Here is a 19,053-nt window from a genome sequence, read left to right as displayed (position 1 = left end):
TAAAATATGGTTATTAAATGTGAAAATAATTAACAAAAATATGCTTAAAGTCCCACAAATAATACAATTTATGAGAAAGCAAGGCACAGGCATCTTAAAACAGAGGAGAGATTAGGTACCATTTACCATGTAGAATCGTTCATCTCCTGTCAACCTGCTCTTTGTCATGATTGTGTTAACGGTCAAGTCGGTAGACAATCAATTCAGTGTAAAAATGCCTAACATTATTTTTTTCACCCGATTGAAGGATAAACTGTAGTTTCAAAGACAGTAAATGTATCAACAGAAGAACTGCTAATATAATGACTTAAAACGAAATCCTTGATTGTCTTGTATAATTGACTTATCATCGTGGAAGGTCTCTGTTAGATAGAATGTTCTATCTTTAAAATGATATTGTCCTACGGACCCGGTTTAACGATAGATTTGTAAATCATTTTAGATTCTTCAAAATCGTTTCGGAGCTGATCCGCTCCGATTTGCTACATTGCAAGTATAAGGGACGTATTCTAACTGTGGTGAGGGCTTGTACCGAGACACAGTTAGATTATTCTAACTACGTCTCTGTATCCTATATAAATAAAACTAAAAAAAATAATAACTACGCGATTTAAAAATGCCCATCTATGTTTATGATTTATATAAAAGTATTTTTATAATATTAATGAATAGACTTGAAAAACTCCGATAATAATTAATACTCTTTAATTAATTCTTAAACAAGGTATTATCACAAAGTAAAACTCTAATTATGTAATTGTGGTTGTTATTCAATCCATCTGCGATAGAGAAGGGGTATGACTGGACCGGAAATCTAACCCGGGGCTAGTGTATCCCTATCCCAATCACTATATACCTTCACACTTTTCAAGCGGAATTTGTAAAGAAGATGGGCAGAAAAAAGGTGTATTATCGCTTTTTTTTAAGGATTTATCTACCGGGGATGTGTTGTAAATCCGTTCCAGACCTGGAGATTCATATCATCCCTGCAAGATCTGCCCCGGCCCTAAACGCTGATACTACAGCTGTGATATTTACAAATGCCAAAGAATTGCATTTATTACTAAGTTTATAAAACATAAATGTTTTATCACATACTTTTGTATTACCGGTAATTTATTTAATTTTTTGGGCATAAGTAATACATTTTACTTTGATATGTACATATTAGCCGTATGCAAGACCACCGACTCAGATTCTACAGACCTGATATGGATTCATAGGGTTTTAATCGGATACATCTCTTTAAATAAGGAACTTTTTCTGTTTTTTTTTTTACGCCCCGGTTGTTAAGTCGTATTTCGTCTGACAAAATGTGAAGGTGGTTTTTCATATTATGGTAGTATTTTATGTAAAAGTGTTTGTTTTTTAAAACTAAATATTTAATGTGAAGGTGGTCACTCTACATGCATGTAACTCCTTTTTGAAGACAGAGATTAACAGCTTTGCATGTAAAACAAATAGACAATTTCAAACCATCTTCTCATGAAAACATTCACATAAAATGGCACATTAACATTAAAATAAAAAAGCACCTTCGCATGAAAAACCACCTTTATATGAAATAACCACAGCATAACATAATAAAACACCACCTTCACATGAAATAACCACAGCCAAATATAAAAAAAAATCATCTTTTCACGAAATAACCATAGAAGGCAGCTATGGCGTTCAATATTATTCCCTTCGCTTAAACACGATGCCCCGTTCATGGTAGCTCTGTCGGTGTAGAGTGCTCGCTTCGTGATTGGGAGGTCTTGAGTGGGCACTTAAAGTCAAAGTTACGGGTCCTCGGAAAGAGAACTTACAAACCGAAGTTCCGTGTCACGGCAGGAGTTGGCACGATAAAGATTCCTCACTGGTTAATTGCCCTGAGCGCCGAGTAAAGGTCAAAATCTGAAGCCATACACCGGTATTTGGTGACGTTTCTTGATGAGTTTTTTTTTTTCTTAACAAATCTTCATCAGAAACGGACATCATCTAACAATCTTTTTATAATTAAACTTTTTTTGTTTGAAAATCAAGCAAACATATGATCCACCCTAAAAGAGAGTGATGTAGGCAACTTTCTTTGAAAATATCATTTTAATTTTGCCTCTAAACTAAAAAAAATAATTAAACAACTCAAGACTAAAATTCAGGAAAAATTTCATATAATTTCATATTTTCATTTTAAGGGTTATACATGTATTGCAGTCAGGGACATTTGGACGGAACACCAATCATACATGCAACTTGGCACTCAAATCAAGGAAAGAGAACTTGTTGTGCTTCAATTTGAAGAATCGGGATTTGCCTTGTAAAATAATGTTAACATTGGTGTCTAATGAGGAAAATATGACAGTCTAACTGTATCCGTTTATATTTGTTGCAATGTACATGCAACATATTGTCATTTCTGCAATTTAATGCATTCTAAGAGCAATTGCTGCAATATTTCAAACAAGATCACAGTTAACAATGAATAAGAAAGTTGTCATTAGGTAAGAGTTAGTATTTCAGTCAAGTTAATTACACACTCTAACAACCAATCGATTTCAACTTCCCAATTAAATCGTCCATGTCTATTATTTTAGCACAGTACTTGTATTACATAACGCTTTATGCAATTAAATTGTCCCGAACAGAATATACCCATTCTTGTTAAGATTTTCAGATATCTCTGTATATATGCTCCTACACTGTTCAAATAAAGGACCAAGTTAAAACAAGATACCCATGGGTTACAACACTCACCTTAGTAAATTTGACCAGAATGTAATACATTGTGTGGCCAAGCCCTATATATGCCCGGGGTCATGATTTAAAAAAAATAGAATCTAAGTTACCTTGGATTTCATCCAAAAAAGTTATATGGTCCAGTATTTCTGGAAAATATTTTTTCGTACATATTTCAATGTAAAACTTGGATTCCCTATATTGCCCCCCCCCCTTTACCCCTGAGGATGTCATGCTTTGAACAATTTAAAATGTTCAATATCCCAGAATACCTCCACTTAAGCTTTAACTTTTTTGACCCAGTGGTTCTTGAGAAGATTCGTGTATATATATATATATATATATATATATATATATATATATATATATATATATATATATATATATATATATATCAATGTAAAAATTGGATCTTCTATTGTGCCCTCCCCCCCCCCCTCCAGCTCTACTCCGAGGGCCAGGATTTGAACAATTTAGAATGTACACTATCCCAGAATGCTTCCACATATTATTAAGCTTTCCTGGACACGTGGTACTTTTGAATGATTTTTCGGCTGTGTCCTATCCTATACATAACAATAAAACTTGGATTTCCTATTGTGGTTCTTTTTTACCCCAGGTGTTGATGGTTTGAACAATTTAGAATCTGCACTATACCAGAATGCTTTCACATAAGGTTCAGTTTTTATGCGCTGTTATTCTTGAGTAAACTCTGCACTACCAGGATGCTTCCACATAAGTTTCAGCTTTTTGGCCTAGTGGTTCTTGGGAAGACGATTTTTAATAACCCCAGCCTATTTTCGTCTTGTCTTGATAATCTTCAATCAGAAGGAGGCTTGGACTTTCATTTAAACAATTTTAACCCTCTTTCACCCATTGATGCTTTGTATTAAGTTTGGTTAAAATTGAGATGAAGTTGTAAATGTGAAAGATTTACAGACGGACGGACAGCTAGACAGACGGACGGACGGACAACGTACGCTGGGTGATCAGAAAAACCCAGTTGAGCTTTCAGCTCAGGTGAGCTGAAAAAGAACTTAGCTTTATTTTTTTAAAAGTCAAAAACTGAAACCGAAAGCCCTTCAAACTTTGTTTGCAGATTTTAGGCTAATGTTAGTTGTAGTGTAATACGAATCCTTTATATGTCCGAATATTTGTAACCTGAATATTTCATGATCGATTCTCTTTCCTTTTTTAATGAAATCGCAAACGATCTTATCTTTTGCATACTTAATGTAAGTTTAGTTCAAGATTTTATTACACTCCATTTTCATTACTCTATTACAGTGAAGTACTAATATTTATTTGAACTAGCTCGTTGCAAAGCAACAAGTAGGTCTTCCGTACTGGTTGACCGGAAGTAGCTTTCATTTTAAACAAATATGAGAAATAACGCCCAAAATGCTTTGAATCCTCTAAAGCTATGATAAATAATGCAAAATTAACCCATTTTTTGCTATTTCCGGTTTGACCAGAAGTGACAACGACGCACGAAAAATGAATTTAACAAAATATTTTTAGTTTAGAAGATAAAAAGCAAAATATGAGTAATTTTTGGTTCTTTTAAGCGTTCTAATTTTTGACCCCTATATAGCGCCATTTTGAATAGAGAAATCAAAAAACAAAAACCGATGTGCACAACTTCAATCCTTCTTTTATCTAAAATCAGTAGAATTTCTGCTCCAGCTTTAGCCATCTCTGAGCCTTTGTCTGGAAACGAAAGCCTATAAAATTTCGTTTAAAGGGAAATAACTTAAAACCGGAAGTGACTTTTTGAAATGTTAGTCAGCATTCTGATAGAGTTTATTAACGTCTATAATGTCTGAAAATTTGAGCGAAATCCGTTGAGAAATGAGCGAGATATGAGGCCTCAAAGTTGCGGTCTAGGAAGCAGAAGAAAAAAAAGAACTAGGAGACTTATTGTTCAAAGAACAATAAGAGGTCTTTCCACCTTCTTTTAATTTCAATTTTTTTTTATATCTGACTCCTTAAAATTAAACTCCATGAATAAGAAACCAAAATTGTCTTAAAATTTAGGAAAAAGGAAAATTAAAAATAAATTGAATGACCTTGACCTTTGACCTTGAAAAAATTATTCAAGGTCAAAGGTCAAGGGTCATAATACAATTGATCCCATGCTTTTATGTCTTATAGTTTTTAAGTTATAAGGTTTAATAGTAAGTACAAAGAAGTTAAAGGGCAATAACTCATATAAGGGGTCATCAGATCCTTTCGCACTTGTACAATGAAGTTATGCCTAAAGACCCTTAAGACATTAGTGAGGGTTTCATGTGTCTATGATGTATGGTTTTGGAGAAGTAGTGATAACAAGGTTTTTTTGCACAAAGGGCAATAACTTTTAATGGGGTCAATCTTAAGGGACAAGTATGAAATCTTTGAAATAGTTTTAAGAGTACATATTAAAAATGTAAAGACATATTGTATATGTTAAAAGACGAAAGAGATATAAAAAATGCTTAATATCTCATTTTTGGAATGACCTTGACCTTTGACCTTTGCTTGAATTTTAAGATCAAAGGTCAATGAATCTTATGCAGTTGGTCTCATGTCTATATGACTTCTAGTTTTGAAAATTTTTAATTATTTGTAAAATTCAAAAAGTTTCAGGGGCTAAAACTCATTGAAGGGGTTTACGAATCCTTTCGCAATGAATAGTTTGAAAGGTCCTCCCAAGTAGTTGTAGACATTGGTGAAGGTTTCATACCTCTACGGTTTACGGTTTTGGAGGAGTAGTGATAACAAGCATTTCTTGCGTAAAGGGCAATAACTTTGAAAGGGGTCAAAGATCGAATATGGGGGGTCATTTTTCGGAATAACTTTTAATACCCATTATCATGAACTATAAAGATTTTCGATAAGTCTTGCGGTTTCAAAACATCTCCAGAAATTAAATAATAATAAACAGAAGCATTTCAAGAGGTCTTTCCACAGAAAGGTGGAAAGACCTAATAATAACTAGTAAACTAATTGTTCAGAGAACAATGAGACGTCTTTCCACCTTTTTAAGTGGTCCCGTGTCCTTTGGGTTGAAAAAAAAAAAAAATCCAAATAAAATGTGCCTCCCGCCGGATTCGAACTCGGGACCTTCAGATTGACAGGCGAAATGAAAGCACATGGATTTAAACAAAAATAGACACACGTGCGTTTTAAAATAGTACAGAAACACGTGTATTTATTTGTTTGTGATGGAACATAGAGAAGAATAATGAATAGTTCTGAGAAACACGATTGGTGTATAATGGAAATGCCGAATTCCTATTAAAAAAAATCATTTGAGTTTGTTTATACTTTGAATAGATTGAGTTAATCATACAGAGCTTATGATACATTCGAACTTCCGTGTCGGCAATGTGTTTACTATTTATGAAAATATAGGCGCGTTCGTTTTGACAGATATGGTGAACTCATAGGTAAGATTAAATAATCATCTGTATTTGGATTGTATTAATAGTTATCAGCATAAATTAAACTTGAAACATGCATTTCATGAAGAAAACTGTGTCACTGAGAGCGTGGAAATTTATTTGAGAGGAAAATTCGCTTTAATTTTTGTTTTTTTGTTTTTTGTTTCTTTTGTTTTGTTTTTTTTTTTTTTTTTTGATTTATTCGATTGATATTAAATCTAAATCAAATTGAAATAAATTTGAGTTAGGATCAAGATCAAAAATCAAGGGTCAAGATCATTTAAACCCCCCCCCCAAAAAAAAAAGTTTATAAGCAATTTGGATACTTTTCCAATAACCTTGACCTTTGACCTTGACCTTATCCTCAAGGTCAAAGGTCGAAAGATCTCATGCATTGTCCACATGTCTTTACGACTTGTCGTTAAGAAGTTTTCAGTTCTTCGTAAACATGAGAAACTGTCAGTGTCAAAAACTGCTTAAAATGATTCACGAATTCTTTCGCACTTATGGAACGAAAAGTGTACTAAATTAGTCGCAGACATTGTTGAAGGTTTCGTACATTTACGGTTTACGGTTTCGGAGGAGTAGCGATAACAAGGGTTTACACTGAAAGAGGCACTAACTTTTAGGGGGTTCAATCTTAGGGGACAAGACTGAAATCTTTAAAATGGTTTTAAGAGTACTTATTAAAGATGCAAAGATGTTAAGAATTTGGTGAAGAACAAAAGAGTTATTAAAAGAGCTTAATTTTTCATACTTTGAATGACCTTGACCTTTGACCTTGACATAGATTTCAAGGTCAAGGGTCAATGAACCTTTTGCAGTTGGTCCCATGTCTCTACGACTTGTGGTTTAAGAAAAGATCTCGACATTCATAAACATCGCAAACATTAAGGGGCAATAATTCATAAAAGGAGTTTATGAATTCTTTTGAAAAGACAGATTGAAGCATCTACTAAATTAGTCGTAGACATTAATAAAGGTTTTGTGACTCTACGTCTTATGGTTTCGGAGAAGTAGCGATAACAAACATTTATTGCGAAAGGGGTCATAACTCCTTGAGACGTCAAAGTTCATATACGCAGGGTCAACTGCAAAAATCATTTACAAAGTACATCTTTTTGGTCTCTAAATCTTTTCGATAAATCTTGAAACTCAAAAACATGCGGCGGAAAAATAATAAAAGAAGAAAAAAGAATAATAAACAGAAGAATATCAATAGGTCTTTCCACAGAAAGGTGGAAAGACCTAATAATCTTTACCAACAGAATCAGTAGAAGGTCTTCCGTTGGAAACGGAAGACCTTAATAAACGTAATATTTTGTCACAGAGTGAAAGGACGTCAAACTGACATTCACAGAGTGAGAGCTCCATGAAGTCAAAAATTTTGATTTTCGTTCTTCATTAAATAAGAGGTTGTAAAAAAATATTTTATTGTCTGTGTTAAATTAAAAATACTAAGCTAACCATCAGACGCAGACTAAATCTGCAAAAATTAAAAATTCTGGAAATGCATATTTTTTTTATAATTATACAAAGTTTTCAATTTCAATATCGCTTAGCTGAGAAAACGTAGCAGCTTATCGTTGTTATTTCAGCCTGCCAACAGCGCTATATTAAGGAAAACTATAGGGCAAAAAAAAAAATTAAAATCTAATAAACAGAAATTTAAAAGATTTGAAGCTGAATATGAATTTTATTTCGCACAATGGATCTTGTTTGCTCTATTTTCAAAAGCAGTCTCTTAAAATACATTGTACATGTATTTAAGTATTAATTAAACTTTTTTTCTGATAACAAAAAACAATTATGAAATTATGATTTTATTGTGTGCTCAAATATTCAAATCCATGTTTTATTCATTTCTTACATAAATATATGTAAATCTAAAATGAAAGTGAATCAGTATTTTTCTAAGGGAGTTCTTCCTCAATTTAAAGAAAATTGGTGTCAGAATTAATTGCTAGAAAATTAATTGAAGAAAAAAAAATTGTCATCTTAAATTATATTCAAGGAAAAACTTATTTCATTCCAAAATACTATCATGTAATGTTTAAGGGGGGTCCTATTTTACTTACGTTTGGTTTTTCCTCATCGACAACGTAATCGTTTATGCCTTGATCAGAACCGAATTTACGTTATAATCTTAATCAAATAAATAACTGCGTGCCACTCATAAGGTTGCATAACATTGAAATCAGAGATGGACAAATCAAACATGTTTGCACTGTAAATGAGAATGTCTCTTTCGGTTTTAGTTGTTGACAAAAGAATATTACTTATTTTGAATAAACCATAATAAGACTTCAATTTAGGAAGCTTATCTTCGCCCATAAATAAATCTAGTGGTGTACCAATTATTATACATACAGAATAATGCTTGCGCATACCCATTTTCATATCATACCATTTATTGACCTGCAGAGACAACAATATAAACTTTATATGACCAAAGTACAGACCTGGTATTAGTAGAGGGCAGATGATGGATCTGATATGAAAAATGGTATGTTTTAGTATGCTTATTACATAATTATTTTAAAAAAAATATACGCCACAAAATACTATGAAAACAAGACTAGTGTTTGTGAAACACTATACATGTGTGCCCCGATGATAACATAGTTCTTGAGTGGGATGTAGACTTAAGCCTGAAATAGACTGAAATATTTACCCTAAATAAACATAAATAAGTCGCATCTTGACATAATTAAGTCGCATGTCTGCATAATTATGTTGCATCTTGCATCTACAATGACAGATACGGGCGTTAGTAAGTATATTTAACTATATATAAATTATATATTTTCTTATCATATTGGTAACTTGCAATTCAGCATAATTAACTTGCATGTTGACATAAATATGTTACAAGTCTACAAAATCATGTTGCATGTCTAAATAACTTATCTTGCATGCAGGGGGCAGAAATATGTCATCATAGACTACTAACTAAATGTTTTTGAATAATCATTTACATTCATTTGTTCTTTGAATAATTTATGAAATAACTGTATTGAAAAAAGAAATTTACAAAATAAGTTTTTCCTACACCTCGTAAATCAATAAACTAAGTCATCTCTGAAGATTCTTCTTTTACTTTAACATTTCCAATTTACAATGTTTTAATTATGCTACATGTACAAAATCGGGATCTACTTTGCATTTCACTGAATAGACAACTGTTTCAATAGTATACAGTTATGATGAAAAGAGGACCGGTCAATTTCCTCACCTCTCTGATGCTTAATGCATAATTTTGTTTCCTATGAATAAAGTGACTGTAGTCACAAACAACAGACTTTTGGGAAATGACTATTGAACTTTCTTATGTTATTGTACATTAATTTCGATTTCTTAATATCATGGCATATAATTTATTCTTCGAAAATCCAAGGTCGATCTCTCTCTCTGATTAAGTAAAATATCTAATACAAAGAAAATTAAATTTCGAAGTAAAAAAAAAATCATAAAGCCAAAAAAAAGACTACTGATTTTTTTTAAATTTTAAAATAACAATGATACTCCAATTATTATTAATTTGAAAAGAACCAAGTATAATAGGAACTCTCTGTCATTGAAAACTGCACAGCATCGGGTTTGAAAATACACCCACGTTTTCAATAGACGAAATTCACATTCCTAAGAGTTATCTCCCGTTGTCGGCGTAACGCTCATTTTTCCCACTTTGTCCTTTCTAATTTACCTGTTAATATTCTTAATCTTCAAAAGTTATCGAACAATTTTGATCTTAACCTGTATTGCCAGAATATGGGGAAACATGAAAAATGTAATGAACATTTTCATACAGATTTTATTTCTTAGATACTGACCCATAGAGTTGATAAGGTTATAGAGGGAAAACAGTGTCTTACGCCGGTTGACCCCAGATTGGCCCCGCAGATTGGAATAACTCATGTAAATGTGAAAGTCGTCTATGGTAAACAGTAAAAAATAATTTTAAAAAGTAAGAAAACTTTTAATACACAGTTGTAGTTTAACACGTAAAATCAGGAATTTTTATTTAAACGAAAAATAACTAGGATATGTTTGAAATGATTCAAAAAGATAAAATTATCACAGGGAGCATCTAAAACAGTTTACGAGAAAAAGTTTACACAAGAAAAAAAGAATAATGAATATTCTTTACGCAGGAAACATTAGTTATGAACAAATAGCTCGTGATTTGCTACAACACATTACTAGGAAGTAAAAAAAAAAACAAAGAAACATTTTAAATAAGATGAAATAAATTCATACTGAGTTTAAAACAGAGTCTAAGGAACACCTAAAAGTTAAACGTTTTTTGTACATTTTATGCATTTGTTTGTAAGCTTGAAATTATTTTTTTTCTCGAAAAACCTTCAAACTTTTAATGCTTCTACATGTGCTATAATTTACGGGATGATGATTTAAATGTTTTTATAAACGCTTGCAGATATTGACCTGATTTCTGCAGCTATGTGAATGTATCTTGATGAGTTACAGATAACATTCTTCAAAGAATATTTTTAAGGAAAATATATAGTCTTTTTTTAATTTTAAAAGGAACCAGATTACACATACCGATAGGGGGCTAATATTGCAGATGCATTACATCAAATGCTTTTTTCCTTATGTAACAGGTAAACTGCAAATAATTTAAATGGTCTATGGGAATTTCATTCGTCTGAAATGAAAGGTGCGCATGGTTACTTCAACAAAATAAATCATTTTCATAAAAGGAATCTAACTTTCATTGATTTATTTTCAAACGAAAGACATTTTAATGACACTGTATGAAAACGTTAGTGTATTAAAAAAAAACATAATAGCAAATAATTCATCACATAACTTATATAATCATCCATTACTTATCTGGCATTTACATATTTAGTTTTATAAATTAAACAAATGAATTAATCTAAGTTTATAAATGAAATCAAAATATATCTTAACAATTGTTATGGAACACGTCAGTCAAAATAAATCCTATCAGAACATTGTTGAATTTACAAATATGGTCACAAGCCATTCTAAAGATTTTACAATTAATATTCTACATAGCCAAGTAACATAATTTAACTGTCATTAACCTTTTCGGTTCAATCATTGATAATTCTTAGATGCTCTTGCCTGAAGTTAGAGGCATACATATCATAGGCATATGAGAAAAAAGCATTAGGTTTATTGTAGGGACAATGGAAATATAAATTTAATAATTATGAATATCATTTGATTTGTAAGTCTCACGTAAGCTGTAGATAATCAATGCAATTTATTAATAAGATTAACGAAGTTCATAACTTCTTGACTAGTGCACCATATTACTCGATTCTCTCATGATACATTTTAATCTCCCTTCTCTCTCTCCCTCTCTATCATGCTCTAAAAATACCACATGACACCAGTTCGTTTTCAGGACTTCTCTCACTTAATTGATGACATCTTTTTACTTAAAAACAAGAATAAGAAAAAAATGCAAACTAGCGCAAAGTATTTTATTTTTAATTCACCATATTGCATGATTCTCTCATGATACATCTCTCTCTCTCTCTCACTCTCTCTTTCTCTCACTCTCTCTCTCTCTCTCTCTCTCTCTCTCTCTCTCTCTCTCTCTCTCTCTCTCTCTCTCTCTCTCTCTCATGCTTTAAAATATCCAATATGAGACGAGTTCATTTTTAGGACTTCTTACACTTAATACGATGACATTTTTTCATAAAAAAATGAATAAGAAAAAATTCAAACTAATACAAAACATTTTATTTTCAAATCACAATAATGCATGTGAAGTAAATTATATAACTGTTTATGGATTGTGTCACAGTAACTTTATTATAAGCTTTTTATGTTTGCAATAATCTTTTCCTTTTACATTCTCTGAAAACAAAACACAAAGCAAGAAATATGATCTGAAAAGCAATGGCTGCATAAAGACCTATTGAAAAATTATCTACGACTCCAGCAATAACATTAGATGATACAATAAGAGAAAGAGAAGTGGCGTAAAACAAAACAAAGTAAAGTATATATACCACTTTTCTAGACAAAATATGACAGAATGACCATGAATGACAGAAAAATATATTTGCAACAACACCAATTAATAGACTTGATACAAAACTAGGTTTCTTTGTACAGTTGTCATAGAAAATGTGATTTTGTTTAAGTTTTCGAAAACAAAGTATGGTTAAGACAATAAAAATGACAAGATGACCTGTAAAAACATACAATGCTGGCTTCCACCCAACAACAGATGCAAATGTACCAAACATAACGATTCGAATAAAAATTTCAATACCTCTTTCAAAGAACAATGCAAGTGAATAAGCAATTTTACGCCAAAAAGATACACATTTATTTTTGTAGGATGTTTCAAGAGTTCTTTTGGTATGTTCTAATCTTCGGTCTTCGTCTTTATTAAGGTACTTCGTGGCAAAAAATACACTTAGAAGAGAGGATACAAAATTAATGACTAAAGAAATGTCCTGTGTGTTGTACAAATCTGTAAAAGAAAAATTAAATTCTGCAAATTGTAATCCAGATAATCGCCTTATTAAAAAGTTATGGAGAATAATTCATGTACATTGTGTTTGATTTGATATTGCCGTTTACATATTATCTCGAAGAATTTATAATATCAGAAAGAGCAACACCCGAATATGTTCAGAGAGAAAAAAAAATTTTTAATCTTTAGTTAATCTTGGGTTTTTTGCCAGCTTTTACAATCATATTTATATTAATGGGACAATTTATCAATTTTATCCACATATACATGTACTTACCTATGTTCAGATCGTTATTTTCATACTTAATAAAATACAATATAATCGTCTGTGGAATTTCCCCAAGAGCAGCATCAATCAGCAAGATAAACGTTAAAGCTTGTAAATACCATCTCGTTTTCCAGCGTTTCCAACCCATTCGAATTGTCCAGCATAATCTGGAAGCAATACATCTTTTAGAAAGGAAGGTAAAGAAGGGAAAATACAAAGTAAAATATCTCAGTTTTGGAATCTTTTAATACAACTAGTTCAATCTTGGTTCATATAGCTTTGAAACTTTTTTTAAAAAAATATCTTAAATATATTCAATACATTCTTTCTTCAATATTCAATGACCCCGTGGGGATCCGGGTTAGAATAGGTCCTCAGTACCCATTGCTTGTCGTAAAATGCGACTAAATGTTGCGGTCCTTCGTATGAGACCGTATAAACCGAGGCCCCGTGTCACAGCAGGTGTGGCACGATAAAGATACCTCCCTGCTCAAAGGCCGTAAGTGCCGAGTATAGGCCTAAATTTGCAGCCCTTCACCGGCAATGGTGACGTCTCCATATCAGTGAAATATTCTGGAGACGGACGTTAAACAGTATACAATCAATCAATCAATAATCAATGAAGAAATGAATAGGTCAGCAAACATAGGTTATGATATTTTCATTTTTTAACATGCCCAGTTTAAATATAAATTTAGTTTTTTTTATAATTTGTTTTTTGCTAGAAGGTAGGATCATAAAGATAAAAATAAGATTAAAAGAAAATACTCACATGCAGCTTTTTAGAAATGGAAAACAGGCAAGCAATACAAGCGCTAATCGCCGGCGTTTGTTTGATGAATCGACGTGATAAAACAGAGGATAAAGCACCAAGAAATAGGACAAAAATTTCGGAATAATGGTTAAAGCCAAATATATAAGAGCGATTTCTCTCTTCCCAATCTCAAAAAAATAGTAAACAATGAACAAATCTTGGAAGAAATCAAACATATATACGAAAATGAGAAATGTCGTTGCAATCACTAAAATACATTTCCCAATGTTATTGCAAATTGATTTGTATATAATGTGTTTCCAATTCTTTTTCACCAGAAGTGTAGTCATTTCGTTCAGTCGACACTTTTACGGCATGCAGATTCCTATTTGATTTATTTTCTAATATGTTAATGTCGAATTCGAGAAGAGACTTCAGCTTTTCCTTTAGGACGGTACAAAACAGAAGGAAAAGGACGAAGAAGAATGCAAATAATCCAAGAGCAACCTCGAAACACGTGATCTGTTCCTGTGAAAACCCGAGGCTTTTCGTAGGGAAAACTGAAAGAATTATGAAACAGATAATCTAAAAGGTTGTACATTTCCTTCAAAAATGTGAAGGTTATATATAGGAAATAAGTTTCAAAACTATATATCGTAAAAAAAAATAATTTACTCACCTGAGCTGTTCATTTCGAGCATTTTTACGTTATGAAGTTGAGGCACTGGTAAATAATTTCTAAAACAACACACCGCTTAATTAAAGATTACAGCTATAACGACAAAGGAAGGTTGAGAGTGAAATTATGTTAAAAGATAGAAGTCGTCAAATTGATTTGAATCTGTTTGTAATAATAACAGCTTTCGATGTCTAAATCCCTTTGTCGTGGAAAAAAGGGCACACAAGAATACACTAACGCGCACAGTGAAGCCCAGTGTTTATTCCACAATTTTAGTATTCAATTTTAATAAATGATATTATATACTGGAAATTCCAAATGTAATAATAGCTTTTTATCTCGTTCTATTTATATTTTCTGAAATACCCGCATACAATATATATTTACAGAAAAACGATATACATGGATATACAAGTGTGTTTATCAACCAGCTGATTACGATAAAAATAGACTGATTTTTACAAGTTACCTATCTCAACGCTTGAAGGGCGGTTGCAAAAAACACAATATTTTATGGTACAGAGAAGTATTGATACATTTTTATACTGCTAGGAGAAACACATAATACGCAAGTCCATAGGTAGCGACTTCAGTTGGGAAGGGGGTGTCAAAGCAAAACATTCTCATTTCGGGCCACTTTTAACTACCGAGAATTCCTTGACATGCATAAAAGGGTAATCAGATTTTTTTTTATTTATTGAGGAGGGCACAAGCACATATTTAGAAATAAAATAAGAAAAAGTAAGAAACATATATTAATATCCTGTCTCATAACTGTAGGAACAGTCATGAAACAAGGATATCATTATATGTTCCTTCTTTTTTATTCTTTCTTACAATCTTGAATGCAAATCTGAACAGGGAAACTGATTACTTGACTAATAAATAGATAGGTGAAATCAGCATTACATAATGAAAAAAAAAAAAAAAAAACTGAGATAAGATTTATTTATAGATCAGATAAAGCGTCATTTCAATCAGTTTTCTTTAAATTTAAATGAAATTATTTATTTAAATAATTTTCAGAATATTTATATGGATTCGTAAGTCCTGATATTATTAACAGTCATTATAACATTTATTTTAAAACTTGACTCGAAAGGCAATTAATTTCCTAAGTGATTTTAAGGTATGTCACTCGTCAACTTTTTAGAAAAGTTCGCGCAGAACCTCTTACTTCAAAACTATTTATTAAAATTCAATTTCTATGACATATTAAAATTCAACAGTGTAAATTTTTTAACATTCAATGAAAAAACTGCTAAAAAAAATCTACAAAGACGCCAGATTTATGGGGGACTATTTTTCGTGGTGGAAGGATAATTAGTAGAAAATTCTGCAAGTTTGCACATTTGTTAAATTCAACATCGTGGAACTTAAGCCTCACATACTTTTACTCGGACAATATTTTCTGTTAGGATATTGCAAGGAATATTTAATATAGGTCTTAATTTATATTTTTAGAACAAGTTTTACACCTTCCTTCAATAAACTTTGCCAAAAAATGAAGATATGTCAAATAAGTCAAGATAAAATTTACACCATTTTTCGCCTGAAAATCACATATTTTTATCAATATTTCAAATTTAACATCACTGACCCCAACTTTTTCTTTTATTATTTTAAACTACTCAATACTTGTGACTGATCAGCACTCAAGTCGTAAAAAGTTTGACATAAGAAAATGTTTTATTGCTCATTTAATTTTTGATACCCCCAAACGTGTTACTTTTTAGTGCAAAAAGGTCAAACAAAAATTTACGCGCATTAATTTGCAAGATTTTTTCAATGATAAATATCATTCAAACCATTTTACGTAAAATAAGATTATATTTAATGCCATGGCTACATCTGATAAAATATAATAAAGGTTAAAGGAATGAACCAAAGAGTTAAAATTTCAGTGCAAAAAGGTCAACTTAATTGTACCGTAGATCAGTAAGATGCACACTGACCCCCTATTTTCTCTGCGATTTTGAGTTAGACTTTTTGAGTATTTATCAAAAAAAAAAAACCTTTAAAAAAATCCTTGATTTAACAAACTTCACGAGTGACATACCTTAGGAGACAAAATAACCAAGCAGTGAGGATTGAAAGGATATTACGTCGGTGTTGATTTTATATTATTCATTGAGCCTTTTTTTACAATAAAACGTGGGTTTGAAAAAGAAAATAACATTCCGCACAACACCACTTTTTCATTGCAATATGTAGACTACGATTGCTTGTAATAATAGGGAGTCAGACTTCACCAATTTCTTTGTTGGATATCCCCAAAATACGAACATGGAAGATCGTAAAAAAGCTGAATAAAAAAAATCTTGAGCCATTTTACGAAATCATCATGATTTAAGGATGGTTTCATTGTAATACGTAACATACTTCTGCAAAACAAATTAAATCTAATCTTAAAGACGAGGAGAGGTATAAGATTTACAAGTCATGTTAAAAAAAGTAAAGATTTGCATACAAAAAGAATGTAGTATTTTGATTTTAGAAGGCAATACGCTCGATCGATCGATTCAAATTTAATGTAAACCATAGGCGCATTGAAAAAGCGCTAAAAAAGAAAGTCACACGCAAAATTCGATACGGGTTTATTAGATTTAATTACTCTGGCTCAAATTCTGTACTAAAGCACAATGCAAGGGAAACAACATATACTTGCAACGACAACAGCATTCTAAAGCAACAGTTATAATGACTAAATAATAGTGTTATATTCGTACCAGCATTGACCATAGAGAAAACAAGAAACACTAGCAGGAAACAGCATATCATTTAACTTCAATTTTGTTAAAAATATCTACATGTAAACGGTTATTCTGTACAAAAAATCAACATAAAAAGTAGGGGGGTTTAACGTGAATATTATGACTGGAAAATATGATTTTATTTGTTCGTTTGTTTTCATTTTATTGTTTTTGCATCCATGTACTGAATATTTTATTTGAACGTATATGAAATTAGTATTTCCAGTGATGGGAATCAATTAACAACAATCATAAAAAGTACTATATTTAACTATGCTTTACTATAGTAAATCAAACAATTTTTAATATGATTTTCAGGAAGATTTATTTTTTTTTTAAATTCCTTAGTAATTTTCTGATATTGAAAGAACCCCTTTTCGTATATTAAATATAGTATTACTTCTGTTTTTTGTTTTTTAAAAGTATATCATTGGAAATATGTTACTGTAGAAAGTTTAACATTAAAATTTCAAAGAGCAGCTTCTTTCTAGTGTTATAGTCCATAAAAGTATCAAAGTACTTACTATAGTTAATTACTAAAGTAAATTATAGTTAATTAAAAAAAATATGTTAGGAAATATTGATTTTCATTATTGTGTTGTGTTCTCGCCTTTCAGACCTGAGTTGGTTTGATGGATTGACATGAAACAAATCAAACTAACTTGTATGCACGAAACAATTTATATTCCGAGGGGGAAATCATAAAGATTGATGTTTATTTGATATTTTCACTCATTTTTTCTCTTAACCACATTCGCAATAAAAATAACAAGGGTTGGCATAAAACTGTTACAAAACCAAAAACTATATGGAAATCTCTTTTTCCCGAGGACAACATATTAGAAATCCCAAGAGCTAGATTCACAGCGTAGAATAATATGTAATACCGAAAATAAAAATATTTTTTCGCCCACCGTAATCGAAATAGCCATTCATAGCAAAAGAAAAGGTTGGCAAATGCACCAACTATAGTACTTATGAGAGCAAATACTTTAATACTTTTATCATTTGTAATTATCGTATTGAAACAGAAAATCGAAAAGCAAAAGTAAATAAGAAAGTACACTCCAATAAAATAACCTAGCGCCTTTAGGCCAAACTCTTCCGCAAACATTATATAAATTATGCATCGTGGAATATATTCAAACGGTTTTCCAACAAACACTACAAGAGCATAAAAATACCAAAGACAATTGTTTTCAGTTTTGTACTTTTCCCAGTTTTGTTCTTCGTCTTCAGTAGAATTTCTTTCCTTTAATTTCTCATCGTATATTTCTCTGACGTCCTCCTCTCTATCTAACGTCGTTGTAACGGAAGTGATAGATACAGCCACGGCAAAAAGAGAAACAATCATTGTCCAAAATTCTGTTCTTCCTATACCTATTTCAAAATTAAATAAATGACTAAATAAATACAAATGAATGTGATTTTTAAATATATTGTTTTTACTTTCTTTTCCATTTTTTACTTAAATGTCAGACATTTGAAATTTTTTTTTATGATTGATGTACTTTTAAATTTTAACAAAATTGTGTTACCTTTGTAGAAAGTTTGTTTCTCTGTCAGGAATAAGTCACCTTCAAATATAAGCTGTGGAATTCCTTCAATACACACCTCGGCTAGTTGAAGCAAGGTAAGAACATGGAGATACCATCTCTGATACCACGGCTGCTCTCCACAGACAACCATCCAACCGTATCTGCAAAAGAAATATATTTTCTTTGATCCATTCATATTAACTGTCTTGAATCTTTTTTTCGAATTTTACATCGTTCCCTATGCAAGTGTAGCAGGATCGCAGTAGATTTTTACTACACATGCACAAATGATTAGGGTGGTCTACTCGGAGTGTGTTTAGCGTCTATTTTTCAAACATATTGAGACCAAAAGCAACTCCCATTACAAATCAAAGTTTGATTTGTGAAACATTTAATTTAGCATTAAAATGAGAATATGACATGTCAAA

General features: G+C 31.4%; 1 protein-coding gene across 2 annotated transcripts in view; it reads right to left on the bottom strand.

Moving 5' to 3' along the window:
• The window catches only part of LOC134230150 (uncharacterized), an 87,503-nt gene extending 72,907 nt beyond the window's left edge, over positions 1 to 14,596 (bottom strand). Inside the window, exons 1-3 of one of the 2 annotated variants that reach the window (XM_062711927.1) lie at positions 13,674 to 14,596; positions 12,911 to 13,068; positions 11,927 to 12,630 (exon numbers count right to left, since the gene is read on the bottom strand). In XM_062711927.1, coding sequence (XP_062567911.1) covers positions 11,972 to 12,630; positions 12,911 to 13,068; positions 13,674 to 14,005 — 1,149 coding nt within the window. In that variant the 5' untranslated portion in view covers positions 14,006 to 14,596 and the 3' untranslated portion in view covers positions 11,927 to 11,971. Of the gene's footprint in view, positions 1 to 11,926; positions 12,631 to 12,910; positions 13,069 to 13,673 lie in introns of those variants that run through there. The other variant, XM_062711928.1, reaches the window with a different exon arrangement.
• Positions 14,597 to 19,053: the final 4,457 nt, after the last annotated feature.

Source organism: Saccostrea cucullata, unplaced genomic scaffold (genome assembly GCF_032062105.1).
Source record: "Saccostrea cucullata isolate Sc308-1 unplaced genomic scaffold, CSIRO_AGI_Scuc_v1 ctg1837, whole genome shotgun sequence".
NCBI lineage: Eukaryota > Metazoa > Mollusca > Bivalvia > Ostreida > Ostreidae > Saccostrea > Saccostrea cuccullata.
Note: the sequence above shows the minus strand (reverse complement) of the source record. Positions and strands in the feature narration are given on the sequence as shown.